This window comes from Camelus dromedarius, chromosome 4 (assembly GCF_036321535.1).
Source record: "Camelus dromedarius isolate mCamDro1 chromosome 4, mCamDro1.pat, whole genome shotgun sequence".
Classification (NCBI taxonomy): domain Eukaryota; kingdom Metazoa; phylum Chordata; class Mammalia; order Artiodactyla; family Camelidae; genus Camelus; species Camelus dromedarius.
The window spans coordinates 81740075-81754299 of NC_087439.1; the positions used below are offsets into that span (position 1 = coordinate 81740075).

The 14225-nt window shown below is 52.5% G+C and overlaps 1 protein-coding gene across 1 annotated transcript; it reads right to left on the reverse strand.

Moving 5' to 3' along the window:
- Positions 1-6400: 6400 nt before the first annotated feature.
- Positions 6401-9822, reverse strand: FEV (FEV transcription factor, ETS family member). Its single transcript, XM_031451116.2, has 3 exons — positions 9771-9822; positions 8967-9041; positions 6401-6990 (listed from the first exon to the last, which is right to left on the reverse strand). The coding sequence occupies exons 1-3, from the start codon at positions 9820-9822 to the stop codon at positions 6401-6403; spliced, it is 717 nt and encodes a 238-aa protein (XP_031306976.2).
- Between the last annotated feature and the right edge of the window lie 4403 nt (positions 9823-14225).

The window sequence follows — 14225 nt, forward strand, 5'->3', positions numbered from 1 at the left end:
TTCAATAAATATTAGTCCTTATTATTATTGCTTTTAGCATATAAAGCTCTTTCACATCCTTAGTAGTTAAGAGATGTCACTGCCTCTGAAATCAGACTGGGTTCAAATTCTGCTCTGCCCTTTCTCACCATGTGACTCCCTCTGTGCCTCAGTTTTCTCAGCATAAAATGGGGGAAATCATAATGTCTATTTCAGAGGCCTGCTGAAGGATTAAATGTAATCTGAGTATTAATTATGGTAATGTTATTTGCTGTAACAAGAAAATCTCCAAATTAAATGTAATAGTCCATGTTGATGAATGACTTCTCTCCACATTTTAGGGACCAGGATCCTTTTCATAATGAAGCTCTGCCATCTCTTAGGAACCAGTTATCCTCTAAATCCAGATGGCAGGAAGGAAATAAGAGAGTATTGTGGGGGAGGAGGTGGGTATAGCTTAGTGGTAGAGCACAAGCCTAGCATGCAGGAGGTCCTAGGTTCAATCCTCAGTACCTTCATTAAATATGTGTATATGTATATATATATATATATATATATATATATATATATATATATATATATATATATATATATATATATATATATATAGAGAGAGAGAGAGAGAGAGAGAGAGAGAGAGAGAGAGACAGAGACAGAGAGACAGAGACAGAGACAGTATAGAGGAGGCACAACCACTTCTAAATGCCTTGGTTTGGGAGCAACACATACTATCATTTCCATTCATATTCTATTGCCAAAAACAAGGCACATAGCTCTCACCAAGATGCAAGGACAGCTGGAAAACCAGTCCCTGGCTGGGCAATCACTTCCCAGTGACAGCTCTGTTACGTAAAGTGAGGCGCATACAACCTGGAGCGGGGTGTGGAGCTAGCTGTGTCTGCCACATTAAGAGAAATATTAGGAAATTATTAAATGTGTTATTAAGTGTGAGAAGTATGTTAAGTGATATTGCTCATATTATTTTTATTGAATCCACACACTAACTAGAAGAAGTAAGCATTACTATTATTCACGTTTTAAAGGAGAAAACTAAGTCTCTGAATGGTATGGACATACTGCCGAAGTCACACAGCTGGTAACTAGCTGAATTCCTCTGATCTTAAATATAGTGCATTCTGCAGTTACCCCATAAAGAAATGGAGGACACACTCAATGTAGAAGGCTGACCCATGTGATGGTGGTTGTGGCCACATAACCCATCAAGAGGCTGGTTCTTGGTTAAGCTCGCCAGATGGGTAACTGCCCTGGAAAAGAAGTGTGGCCACTCAAGTTCCTTCTCAAGGCAAGTGGAAGGCATCTGATGGGGGCAAGGTGGGGAAGAGGCAGGTGCTTGCTTTGTTTGGGGTTGTTTTTATTTGTTTGCTTAGTAATAGAAAACACTGATATATGTACAAAGATACTTACATAATCACTTATTCTTTCAACCCTATAAGGTAGGTTCTGTTATTATTATTCCTTACAGATGAAGTAATTGAGGCACAAAGAAGTAAAGTAGCTTGCTTGAGGTCACACAGCTAGTAAGTGACAGAGTCAACACTCAAACTTAGGAAGTTCAGCCCTTGCACTTAACCATTATGCTACGTCACCTTTTGTTTACAAAGAATTGAAAGACAAAATCCAGTGGGAGAGAATTCTCAGAAATAGAAAACGTCACAGTCAGTGGGACATTGGGCCACTTGCCTCTGGACGTGAGACCCACTATCCCAGGACAGAGGAGGGTCTGGGGGATATCCTGCTGACCAAACTGGTATAGGAATTGCCACCAAAGTCAAGTTGCAGTCAGATCCTCAGCCTCACCCCAGAGTACAGTGATCCACTCAAAGGTTATAGGAACATAGGAAAGTGAAGACTTGCAAAAGACAATGGGGCAACAAAACTGTCTGATTTGTTATTTAGACAGGGGTCCTAACTGAAGACACTCATAAGACAAGTCATCAGTTCAGTTTTTTCATTATAATCAATCATCTTCTGCTATGATTAGACAATTAGATGGAGTATACCTGCAATGGGCAGCCAGCAGGTCACATCCACACAAGGAAGAAACTTCCCAGGAAGGCCCAGGGGAGGGGATATGGTGTGATGGTGAGGACTTGAGCTCTGGGGTCACAGGCTGAGCCAATCACTTAATTTCTCTAAGCCTCAGTTTCCTATCTGAGAGTGAAGGTAACCATCCCCACTTGGCAAGGTTGTGACCAGGTCAAAGGAGAGGTCACAGGTAAAGCATTAGCCTAGGGCAGAGCCTGGCACAGAGTCTGGTCCAATGAATGGTAGGGCACATTTTTATTATCAGCAGGTCTACTTGATATGAATTATTAAAAAGGTTGAGGAACAAGCTGCAGTTAAATGCATTTTAAAGACATCTGGATGGGAAAATGAAGGTGAGAAAAGCGGAAGGCTCTGAGAAAAGCACATCACAGCAACCCATTTTGATGTTTGTCTTTTGATCACATGAGCTAATGTATAAGAAGTGAGCCTTGGTGTCCTAGGTGGCATCATTGTTCTGTGACTGTAGGTCTCAGGCAGTGTGGACATGGATGTCCTCACACAGCATGCTAGTTGGACCTCTGATTCCATCTGCAAGTGGAGGCAATTGGAGCTTCGTCACGTGGAGCACATGGTACTGGAGGAGACAAGGGTTGGGTCTGTGTAATCCCAGGAGGGCAGGGGCAGTGACCCTACAAACACAGTAACTAAGGCTACTTAGGACTATGGAGAAACCCCTCAGAGCACTGGAAAAGGCCTGGGGAGGAACCAGAAGATACAGGTCCTAGAACAAGTCTCTTAACATCTTGGGCTTTGATTTACTTATCCTCCAAGTAGAAAAAGCAATCCCTGCCCTGTCTTCCTCCCTGATCTTGAACGGATTAATAGAACAATGAATGTGAAAGTGTTCTGTAAACTCTGTAGTGTAAGCAAACAGCAGGGAGTTGGGGAGTGAGCCATATGTGACATGAATGTGACATGAGTGAGCCACCAGTGATGTGAATGAAGAGATGATAGAGAAAAGGCTCAGACCTTCAGGGAATGCAAGAGGGGCTGGAAACTGGACTGGGAGAGAGAAGCAATGGTAGAATCAAAACCTTGGAAGGCCAAGGACCAAGGGGTAAAGGGTCAATTAGGACAGGACTGGACCATCAGGAAGCTGAGTGTATTAAAATTGTGGATTCATCAGGGCTTCGGTGTAGTCCAGTCATCCCAAGATCACAGTAAACTGGAATCCCAGAAGAATTATCTGAAGGCCAAATAGCAAGTCAATTGCCAAGCTGGAACCGGAACTCAGGTTTTCTAATGCCTAGTGCTATATCTTAGCTTCCCAAACTGGCTCTGTGTGCAGGGTGAGATTTAGGGATGTGATATCACAGATAAAAAGACCCCCCCCCCCCAATCTAACAACACCTCCCCCAGCTTCCCAATGATGCCTGAAATCCCTCCTTTACCAACTCACTCACAGGACTTCAAGAGTCTCAAGACTGAAGTCACCTAGTCCACCTCCATTCTCAAACTCCCAAGGAAGCCTCTGCTGAATACTCCAGCAACAGAGCACTCCTCATCTGACGTGATCCGTGGCAGAAGGTTCTTCATTAGATTAAACTGACATATTTGTCTCACTGTAGCTTTCTACCACATATCTCAGTACTGGTCTTAGTCACATGGATCCAGGTACTCTGCCACAGGGCCGCTCTTTGAATAACTGAGGACAGCTCCTGTGCCTCTTTCCCCACTATGATTTCCAGACTACATCTCCCATGGTTGGTTTTCTAGCATTCTTTCTCTTCACTTCCTGGGTCCACTACTCTGTTCTCCATTGAAAGTATTCTTGAAAGTGTTGTCTAACACCACGTACAATATGCTGAGCGTGCAATCATTACAGCAAGTAGACCATTTCCTTCATCCTAAGTGCCATAGATGCATCAGTGCATCCTCAGATCACAGTGGTTTTTCTGCATTCACTCCTATACTCCAGTGCTCCCATGTAACATTGTGTTGACTAGGACACCACTAATTTACACACAGGCTCTACTAAGCCCTACCCTTGCCCTGCTTTGTCTCATACTTTGGCTTTTAAAGATCTAAGGACAGGGCCTCACACTCCTTGCCAGGAAATTGCACCTTTTTACAGTCAACCCATAATTCTTAGCAGCCCAGATCTTTCTGGAACCTGGTTCTATCTCCCCAGTGCATTCTTTCTCTCTCCCAGTTTCTGTCCCCTGCAAAAAAAAGCCCTTTGCCTCTCCTTCCAAGTCACTGAGGTCCTCACCAGGCTGGCCTCCTCCTCTGGCCATCTATCTGCTCCCTGGAATACATGATCCCACCCCCCACCCCATGAGGTCTAGAGGGTATAACACCATGGAACATAATGATGGCAGAATGTTAAAGGACTAAAACAGGGTATCGTTCAATTCTAAAGAGCTTAAAGAAAAAGAAGGAGATTATGACAAAGAGTTATAAATAATGGCCTCTGGGTAATGAGACTATAAGTGGTTTTTTCCCTCACGTTTCATTACATGTTTCATCCAACTAATATTTAGTAGAGGCCCTATTGTGTATTTTCAAAATTTTCTATGCTGAATGGAAAACCAGAAAAAAATTGAAGGTGAAATGAAAGAAATAAAGACTCTTTTCTTAGATGGACCTCAATGACTTCCTTCCCTTTGGGAAGGGGCATTCAGGCCCTCACTGTACTTTGTGGTCCTGACTTCCACTTGCATTTCCCTTCCTGTCCACAAGGCACAGGGAAATCTCAATCGCTTTGTGGGAGCCCACCAACCAGCAAGGAATCTTTAGTCCAGGAAGAGATGTGGCCCCTGGGAAAGAAACACTAGGAACATGGGGAAGGGGGAGCAAGGGGCTTGCCTCGGTGTGCAACTCAAAGTTCTGACTGTCACTTCAGGTACTTTCCCCAATGTTGTTTCTACCTAAGGAAACGTGCTTAAAGCAGTGTTCTTGCCAATAGGTTTTGTAAAAGGTAAAGAGATCATAAGAGCCGTGGAGAGTGGGCACGGTATCCAGAAGGGCCTCAGGTAGTCAGGAAAATGACCAGGCCAGGAAATGACCCTCTTGACCCACTTCCCGGACTTCTTGAGGCCTGACCTGGAATGCAGGGCTGAGATTTCTCCCTTTCACCCTCCTCTCTGAAGGCCAAAGTTAGCCAGAAAGTGTCGGATCCTCTGGCCCTTGGTCCCCAGCTTAGCGACAAAATCTGACTCTGGCTTTCCCTGATCCGACCAGCAGAGGGCGCGCGCCACCCGCGAGAAGGCGGTTGCAGCCGCAAATCCCGGAGGGGAGTGGGAGGCGCAGAAAGGGAGGTTCCCTCCTGAAAATGAGGAGGCAGGTCCATGGAAAAGATAGCATTGGAGATAGACGGGCAGGCTGTTTGTGAGTAAAGGTGGGAGAGAAAGTCGGAATTAGGGTAGGATGGCGAGGAGAGGGGAAGTGGGGAAGGCGATGAAATGGAGTGAGGAAAGACTGAGGTGGTGTGAAGATGAGACAAGGCGGGCTGGAGGTTGGGATGAATGAGGTGAGCAACAGGTGGAAGGATGAGTGAGACAGGGGAAGATAGGATGCCTGTACGCGTTGGGAGGGAAGTTGGGATGGGGTGGGGTGAATGGGCAGGTGGAAGGCTGGGTGAGGCTGGCCAGGGGTCGACTACCAGATGGGAGAGAGGGTTGCAGCAGGGCCTCTCCCTCTTAGGGTGAACCCTCGCACTAGAGGCTCTGCGCTTCCCTCCGGTGGCCCCCAAACCTGCCTGCCCTCATTCTCTCGATCTCTTCCTTAGCAGGCCTTTCTGCTCATGCCTGAGCTGGGCATCTCACAACCCTCCCCACCCCAAGAAGGTTCTGGTGCAGCTAAGAACAGAGAGAGTAGGCAGCGGGGAGCTTGGGAGCTTTAATCGGTCTGGAAGGGAACAGAAATACACGGCAGTCCTACGGGAAAGTGGGGGCGGGAGGGGGCCCAGAAGCTACCTAGACTCGTTGGGGGGCGGGCAGTGGCCCTTACCAAGCCCGTTGAGGTGCCAGGGGAGAAGGTGGACTGTGCAGGGCCTTAGCCACAGTGGCAGCTCCGTGGGGGGGAGAGAAAAATGAGAAAAGATTTGGAATTGGAAAGAGAGGGGTCGCAATGGAAAGGCTTTCAGGAGCCAGAGGGAAGTGCAGGTGGAGGAGAGGAAAATATTAGGGGAGACCCTGGAACCCCCTTCAGGGATCTGCGGTCTAGAAGGTTAGAGGTAGTGGGGGCACAGTAACCCTCCTTTGGGGGTTGGGGGGGGAATGAGAACAAATCCAGTGTTAAAGGAAGATTGAAGTGATCTCAGGTCCCTTCCCTCGGGGCTGGGTGCAGCGGGTGGAGTAAGACCTAAGGTCAAAGGAACCATGGGGGAGGCCGCGGCACCCGACCACCCTGTCTAGTGGTAATGGCCCCCCAGGTGCGAGGCGGTGGCCACCGTGCCGAAGGGCCCGGGCGGGGGCTGCAAGCCCGGGCTGGGGTAGAGCGCAGCGGTGGCAGCGGCGGTGGCGGCGGGGCCCGGGCCCGGCCAGTAGGAGAAGCCGGCGGGCGCGACGCCAGCCGAGGCGGCCATGAGGTTGAGTTTGGAGAGGCCAGGGAAGGGCAGCGGCGCCAGGCCGGCCGGCAGCTTATAGAGAGCCCCGTCCTGGGCCGCGGCGGCAGCGGCGGCGGCGGCGGCCGCCGCAGCGTGGGCGTGCGCGGGGGGCGGCTGGCAGGCCTGCGCCAGGCCCTGGAAGTCGAAGCGGTAGGCGTAGCGCTTGCCGTGCACCTTGCTCATGATGTTCTTGTCATAGTAGTAGCGCAGAGCGCGGCTCAGCTTGTCGTAGTTCATGTTGGGCTTGCTCTTGCGCTCGCCCCAGCGCCGCGCCACCTCGTCTGGGTCCGTGAGCTTGAACTCGCCGTGGCCACCCTCCCAAGCGATGCAGCCGGCGTTCGCGCGGTCCGCCAGCAGCTCCAGCAGAAACTGCCACAGCTGGATCTGCCCGCTCCCTGTGGGGAGGGCGGCAATCGGTCACAGGCGGGATGAGGGAGGCTGGCGGCGGGGGAAGAGGTGAGGAGAGAGACCCACCCATTTAGGGGACGAGGGAGAGGGGAGGAGGACTGCTGTCAAAGAGGAAAAGGGCACGTCCAGCTGTGTAACTGACGGTAGCTGGCGAGGATTACAGGGAGGCGCTGATTAGCAAAACCGTCCCTAGCCAGTACCGCTCTTTTGCACAATGGAAACGCAATTCCCACTTAGAAGGACGCAGTCCCGCCGGCGCACAGCTTTGTGAGAATTGGGGGAAGCGGGGGAAGCACCACCTCCTCTATAAGGAGGCAGCGGCTCACCAAGGCACATGGCTTTCCACTGTAAGCAAAGGCCAGATATCAGCCCCTCGGTTGAGCGCCCTTATTCAGTGAAGAACCTGCACAATCGCACAGGATAGCCTACGTAGGTGGTTGGATTGCCGCATCCCAGCTGGCCCAGAGATCCAGAGGGAAGAAGGAGGCCTGCAGCAGGATCACTTCCGCCGCTGGACAAAGCATACAGTTGTACCCCCAGCCTGAGGTGGAGAAGAGATGGTGGCTGGCTTTCTTGCGGTACCAGGTCAGACACGAATGGAGACAGTGGCCCCCTATGTGTGAGAGGAATGGCAGCCTTTGAAGGCTCCCCACCCTTGCCAGCGATAGTTTGGCCTCTTTTTTTCGGAACAGGCGGGATTCTCAGCACATCAAAGAGTCATACTTCCCTGGGGGTGTGATGCACAGCTCTGATGAGAGGAGATGAGACCAGGAAGCCTCTGGGCTTGGCTCCCTGCCTCCTCCCATCTTCGGTCAATCTCCAGGTTCTTTGGCCCCACCTGGATTTTCGGGGGTTGCTATAAGTGGCCAGGAGGTTTTCCCTGGATAAGCAGGTGATGAGAGAGAATTCCCACTTCCCTATTTTGCAGTCTCAAACAGACAAGTGGAGAAAAATCTTGATAGAATCCCCCCCACCCCATACACACACACATGCAAACACACACATTTTCAGAATAAAATGGATTTTCCTCAAAGTTGTCTGATTATTGTTTCAAATTGAGCCTAGCAAACCTCTCTTCTTTTTTCAGTGACTCGCTGAGAACCCAGATGCTGCCCTCCACCCTGATTTCAACCACATTCCCTCCACACCAGCCAAGGGAGGATGTACCTGGCTTCAGGTCAGAAGCGTTGAATGTTAGGGTCAGAAGAATGGGAAGGTTTGAATAAAAATGTGCATCTGGTACTGAGGGACATAGAGGCTTGGAAACTCATTCCTGTTGGGTGTTATGTTCCCTTTTGCATACAGCAGTTGCCGACCTTATTTTTCTGGTTACTGTAACTTGGTGAGATCTAAGGTACTGACTGGGTGGGGACCTGTGGAGACGCTTTGCCTAGAAGGCCGGCCAGGTTCAGTTGCCAATAAAGGACGGCTGAAGGTAATTTAGCGGCCAGCAGAGAGCTGGCTGTGAACCTGGGAATCAATTACAATGGCCCAGAGGACTTGGCCAGCAGAGCCTGGCTGGCGGGAGCCAGTGGGGCAGATAGGTGCTGGCCCCGGTGCTAGTGGTGACTCTGCCTGCAGTGTCCAGAGATCGATTCTCTGGGTAATTCTCTGGGACATCAGGGAAAGGACACCAAGCGCCTCAGCCTCCCAGCCCCATATCTCGAAAACCCTCAAAGCCCAAAAGTGGGTAGTGGGGACAGGGTTCTCTCTGTCTGCTTCAGCCTGCAAGTTCAACCCTGGGTCTCAGAAGATGAAGGAGCCAAAGGCCAAATGAATGTTCCCCTCTCCCCTCGCCATCCTCCCCACAATCGGGCCCAGACCCTCTGCTTCCCAGAGCCCAGCAGAGCACATCGCTCCCACCCTCTCTTCCGGTGGCAGTGGAGCCCATCCTTCTGGGGTGGATGCCCCGACCCAATCCACTGTCCTCGCCTCGGCCCTTCCAGTCCGCCGGTCAGCTCACCTTTTTGCACCGCGGGGCTCAGCGGACCCCACCCTGGGCTCTTCCCTTCCTTGAAGAGACCATCTCCGACGGCATCTGTGGCAGCAGGAGAAAACAGTCAGGCGGACCCAGGCGGAGGTTGCGGGCTTGACTGAAAGGGACCCGGACCAAGGCTCGAGAGGGAAGAGGGGGTGCCTTAGTTCCCCGCGCGCGAGGCTGGGGGCCCGAGCCGTCCGACTCCTCCTCCCGGAGCCTGGCCCGGGCGCGCGCCGCGCAGAGCCCCTCCATAACGCCCAAGTCAGGAAACGCGTCCAGGAAAAAGGAAATCCGCTTTCCGAACGGGCCGGCGGGAGCCTTATAAAGCCGAGCGGGGTTTGCGCCAGCCGAGCCGGAGCGCGCGGAGCCCATTGGAGAGAAAAGGGCGCCTGGAAGGCTGGGCTGGTGGGAATGCTCGGAGCATGGAGGTGAGGAGCCACCAGGGCGCAGGGGCGACGCCCGGCTGACCACAGCCTCCCAACACTGCACGCGCAATGAGTCCCCGCCACACCGAAGACCTCTGCCCTCTACCAGGCTTTCAGACCCTGGGCTGGCGCTCTCGGCTTCCCAGGCTCCTAGTCTGCTCACTTCAAGTCCTCTATACCTCTCACTAAAACCTCAAAGCTCTCCATCTGGTTTTAAGGTCTCCCAGTACCCTAGTTTTCCCACCGATCCGAGTCTCTGGACAGCTAACCATTCCCTTGGGCCCCAGCATCCCATTCCCATGCCCCAACCCAGACTTCCCGACCCGAGTCCTGGTGCCTCCAGCCCCCGGCTGGTCCCTGGTACCTGGCAGGTACATGTTGATCAGCAGGGGCTGGGAGGCGCCGCTCTGTCTCATCGCCGCCAGGGACTGGGCGGTGGGAGGTGGGGGGGTGGGGAGGTGAGAGAGGGGGATCTCGTCAGGCTTTGCGCTCCGGGGCAACGATCCCCGCCAGAGGCGACCGCGGGTGACTGGGAGAAGACGGCACTGGGTCCGGCAGGGCCTGGCGGGAGGGGGCTGCCCGGGTGTGGCAGGGGATGGAGGGGGTCCTGGAGCGATGCTCCCAGCTACCAGGCTGCTTGGAACCCTCCGGCCCCCGGAGCGGGCAGGGGCCGCAATTTCCGTTTTAATTAAAGTGCTGCCGCCTCGGCCCCCCGGACCCCGCCCCCGCCCCTCTTATCGCCCCATCGCAATAAAGTCTCCAACGCGCCGCGCGGCAGCCAAGCGCACCCAGCAGCCCCCAGCACCCCGCAACCCGGGAGACGCGCGGGGGATGGGCCTGGGCCTCGCGCTCTGATAGGGGTCAGGAGGACATTTCTTTTCCGCCTCCCTGACTCTGAGCAAACAGAGATGGGGCGGGGTACCGGGCCCCACATCGGACCCCCGGGGCCAAAGTGCCCCCACTCCTTCCCACCCATTCCCCCACCCCCTCACCGCTCTACTCTCCTCCCCCTTCCTCTCCCCACCCCCACCCGGGTTCCCGTCTCCAGGCTGCGTTATCTGCATCTTCACTTTTAAATTTCCGCTTCCCTCCCTCTCGCCTGTCGCTTCGCTTCAGGCCGGCAGACGTTGCTCCCTTTATCTCCGCTCCTCCCACCACCTATCCCCGCTACTTCTCCCTCTCGTCTCCCACTCTCCTCTCTTCCCTGGAGACCCGATCTCCTTCCCTCTCTCCCTCCTGCTTTTGCATGTTTCCTTCCTTTCTGGGGCTCCCAGGCCTCTGGACCAGTGCTAGGCCGTCTACCCTACAACTTTTAGTGGGTTGCCCTTCTTCCCTCTTCCTAGGTCTCTCCTTCCATCTAGTCCCTTCTACTCCCTTCTCCCCTCCTGTCTCCTCTGTACCTCTCTGTACCATCTCTCTCTTTCTTTCCCTTTTCTCATTCTTTTGTTCCCCACTAATTTGTGGCATATGGTTGACTCCTGATCCCCCTTCTACTCTTCCCCCACAACTATTTCTTTCCTATCTTCCCCCATCCCTCATCATCCCAGCCTACCATCTGACCTCACAACTACTCTCATCCTGGTTATCCTTGAAGTAGGCTGCAATTGTCTTCTTGCTGTAGTAGGAGTAGAGAGGTTAAAATGGGCTTGTGCACTGTACAAGATCCCAACCCAGGAGTAAAAATAAATCCACCTTGAGAAAGGGCAAAGATACTGATTGGGTATTAACAAAGCTGATGTGGTTCCCAGGTGGCCTGGAGTCTCTGGGTTCCTGTGGGGCTTCCTGGCCCTGAGGAGGCCCTCCAAGGAAGGATGCTGGCTGAAAATGAGGCTCAGGGCCAGGAGCCCACCTGCAGACATGCAGCACCTGGTGGCTCTTGTCAAAATTGGTAATCTCAAGACTTTTCTCTTCCACTGCTTGAGTCCAGGAGGTGAGGAGGCCAGGGAACTGGGATTGGAGTGGGCAAGTTTCTTGCAGGATCCTTGGTCCTGGGGTGCCTGACTGAGGTTGGTTGGAAAGTCCAGCATAGGGTGGGGGTGGTTCTGTAGGGCCCCTGTGCATTTCTCACTTTCTGTAACAGCTGAGGTGTTCCTCCTTGCTGGTGGAAGGTGCAAAAATCAGAGGGAACCAAGGAGGAGCATGGGAGGTGAGTCTAGGGCAAAATGGGGTTATCCCAGGACTGTGGAGGACCCTAAAGGGACAGAGATGGAGCCTTCAGGATGTGGAGGTGGAATCTAGTGGGAGAAGGAAGCGAGGTTGGGATGCTCCCTAGGGACAAACTCAGGGCTCTGAAGGAGGGCAAGGCCTTGAGAGTGGGGCTGAGTCCCAATCCCTCGCCTTCATGCCTTCTTGTCTCTTCCCCAGATAGAAAGTGGGGAGCAGGAAGCCAGAGTTTCCAGAGTGGGGAAGCAGCAAGTTTCACCCACTTAATGCTCTCAGCAGGAGGCTGATGCAGAGGGGTAGGTGCTCAGAGTGGGGATGTCTATCCAGACATCCCAGCTCTTAGCTTGTACAGAACCAGTAGCTCAGGTTCTGATCCCCACCTCACTGAGGACTCAGGGACTGAAGGGGTGGGTGGGTTCTGGAAGGAGTTTGTGAGGGAGGGGTGTCCCGCCACCCTACCTGGGTCTTGACTGCACCACTGGAAAGAAGATGGCCTTCTCCATCCCTTTTGGCTTCTGGCTGTGTGCAGCCAATGCGTGAGTCCAGGCAGCTTCCCCTCCATCCTCCCCCCACCTGGCTAGATGTGGGTCCCACAGAGTTCTGAAGACCATCAGCCTGCCCAGAATGGGAGGAGGATGGGAAGGTGAAAACACTCAGGCCCAGCCTGGCCTCTGCTCCCCCCCACCACTCCTTAGTTGTTGGTGTGGGGAGCAGAATTGGACCCCAGGGTCTGAGAAAACCTAGAAGGTCCATGCTGGCAAAGGCTGCATCAAACATTAGCTCCCCAACACCCTCATTGTATAGGTGGGGACACTGAGACCTAGAGACAGAGCATGCCCTGGTCAGATCATACTGCCAGTTCCTGAAGGCATCTTGCTAATTCACCCTGGTAGCCATGGACCTTCCTGGAGGGAGGGCAGCTCAGCCAATTGTGGATACCAGATCTCCCTTTGCCCGTTACCTGCTCTCCAAGTCAGGCAGTGGAGAGATGGGCTGCTGGGCTCTGGGGCCAGTTTGTCTGGGTCTGGGTTCAACTCCAGAGCCCCTATTTCCCAGTGGTGTGACTTGGGGGAAGTTACATAACCTCTGTACCTTTGTCTCTTCATCTGTAAAATGAGGATTATAGTATCCACCATACAGAATTAATTATGAGGCTTATATTACACAGGCTGAGTGCTCAGACAAGGTTGTATACATTTAGCTGTTGTTACCATTACCATCCTCCAAGGTGACTGGAGCCTGTGACCACGCAGGAACCTGAGGCTCCTCTGGGGCCCACAAAGTTTTGGGGTTCTGCTGAGGCCTGAGGCTTTTGGCCACATCTCAGGTCAGTGTCCACTTAACAGCCTGGAATTGGGGTCAGAAGCCCTGTGTTCAGGGCTTTGTCACCAATTAAGTGGATGACCTCATCAAGGCTTCTCCCTCTCTGAAGAGCTCCAGTTTCTTCATTGGTGAAATAGATGAAGTATGGAAGCTGTTAGGAGGATCAAATGCAACATGGCTATGGACTCTAGAACCTATCCACATATAAAGCAGAATTCATACCCCACCTAGAACTTAGTCCCTTGGTCCCCTGACCCAACACTGGGATCCCTGGGGGGAGGCAGGAGAGGGAAGTTCTTGTGGTAACTGCCCCAGTGCTTTTCCATAAAACCATAAGCATTTTCAGGGGGTTCTCCTTGAATCCTCACAACCACCCTGTGAGAAAAACAAGGCAGGGATCAGTAGCACTAGTTTTTAGGGGAGGGAATTGAGGCTCAGGAATGCTATGTGGTTGGTATCCCAGGTGTTTAACTTCTGGTCCAGGGCTCTTCGCAAGGGAGCAGATGCCTAACTTTGCACAGCTGGGACCCTGGGGACTGCCCAGGTCCAAGTGCGACCATTCTCCAACATCGCCTCGACTCCCCTGGGTTGAGGTGATGATCTGGGCCACCCCTCCCCATTGATAGGTTCACTAGGGACATGAAAACACAAGCATCCCTGAGGGACAGGATGAAGGGCATTCCAAGGGTCTTGAAGGCCCTGCCTATGTGGGACCAAGGTTATCATTAATTAGGCTAAAGGGAGAACTAGGAAGAAATTACATTGATGCCATGGACTCTGATGGCTGCTATCACACTTAGCACCACCATACCTATGACCTCTTCAGTTCACTATTCCTCTGAAGTGTGGGGAGGGAGATGAAGAATGAAGAGGGAGTTGTTCCAGACAGCTAAGAGGAGAGGCATGAAAACACTTTTTAAATGCTGGAGCTCAATACCATAGGAGGGATTGTTATTCAGAGGCCTGGGGCACATCTCCCCTCATGTCTCCCCCTTAGAAGGCCCTGCGAGGGCCTCCCACCAATTACCCATCTCACACCCTTGCTCCTCTATAAGGCAAAGATTCTACAAAGCTGGGAAAGGAGTGCAAACTTCCCTCAGGCTGGATAGGGAGCTAGGGTGAAGATAAAGCCTGGAAATGCCCAGGGTTGGGTGGGGTTAGAGAGGAACCCAACAGGGCTCTGCAGAGTTAAGGAGGCTCTGCCCCACATGATGGTGCCTGGCTAAGGGGGTGTGTGGAGATTGAAATTCAGCTATCAGTCCTGCTGTGGGGCTGTATTCACCCAAACCAAAGAATGGCAAATGTGCCATCTGGACAAGCTGTACCACTGATC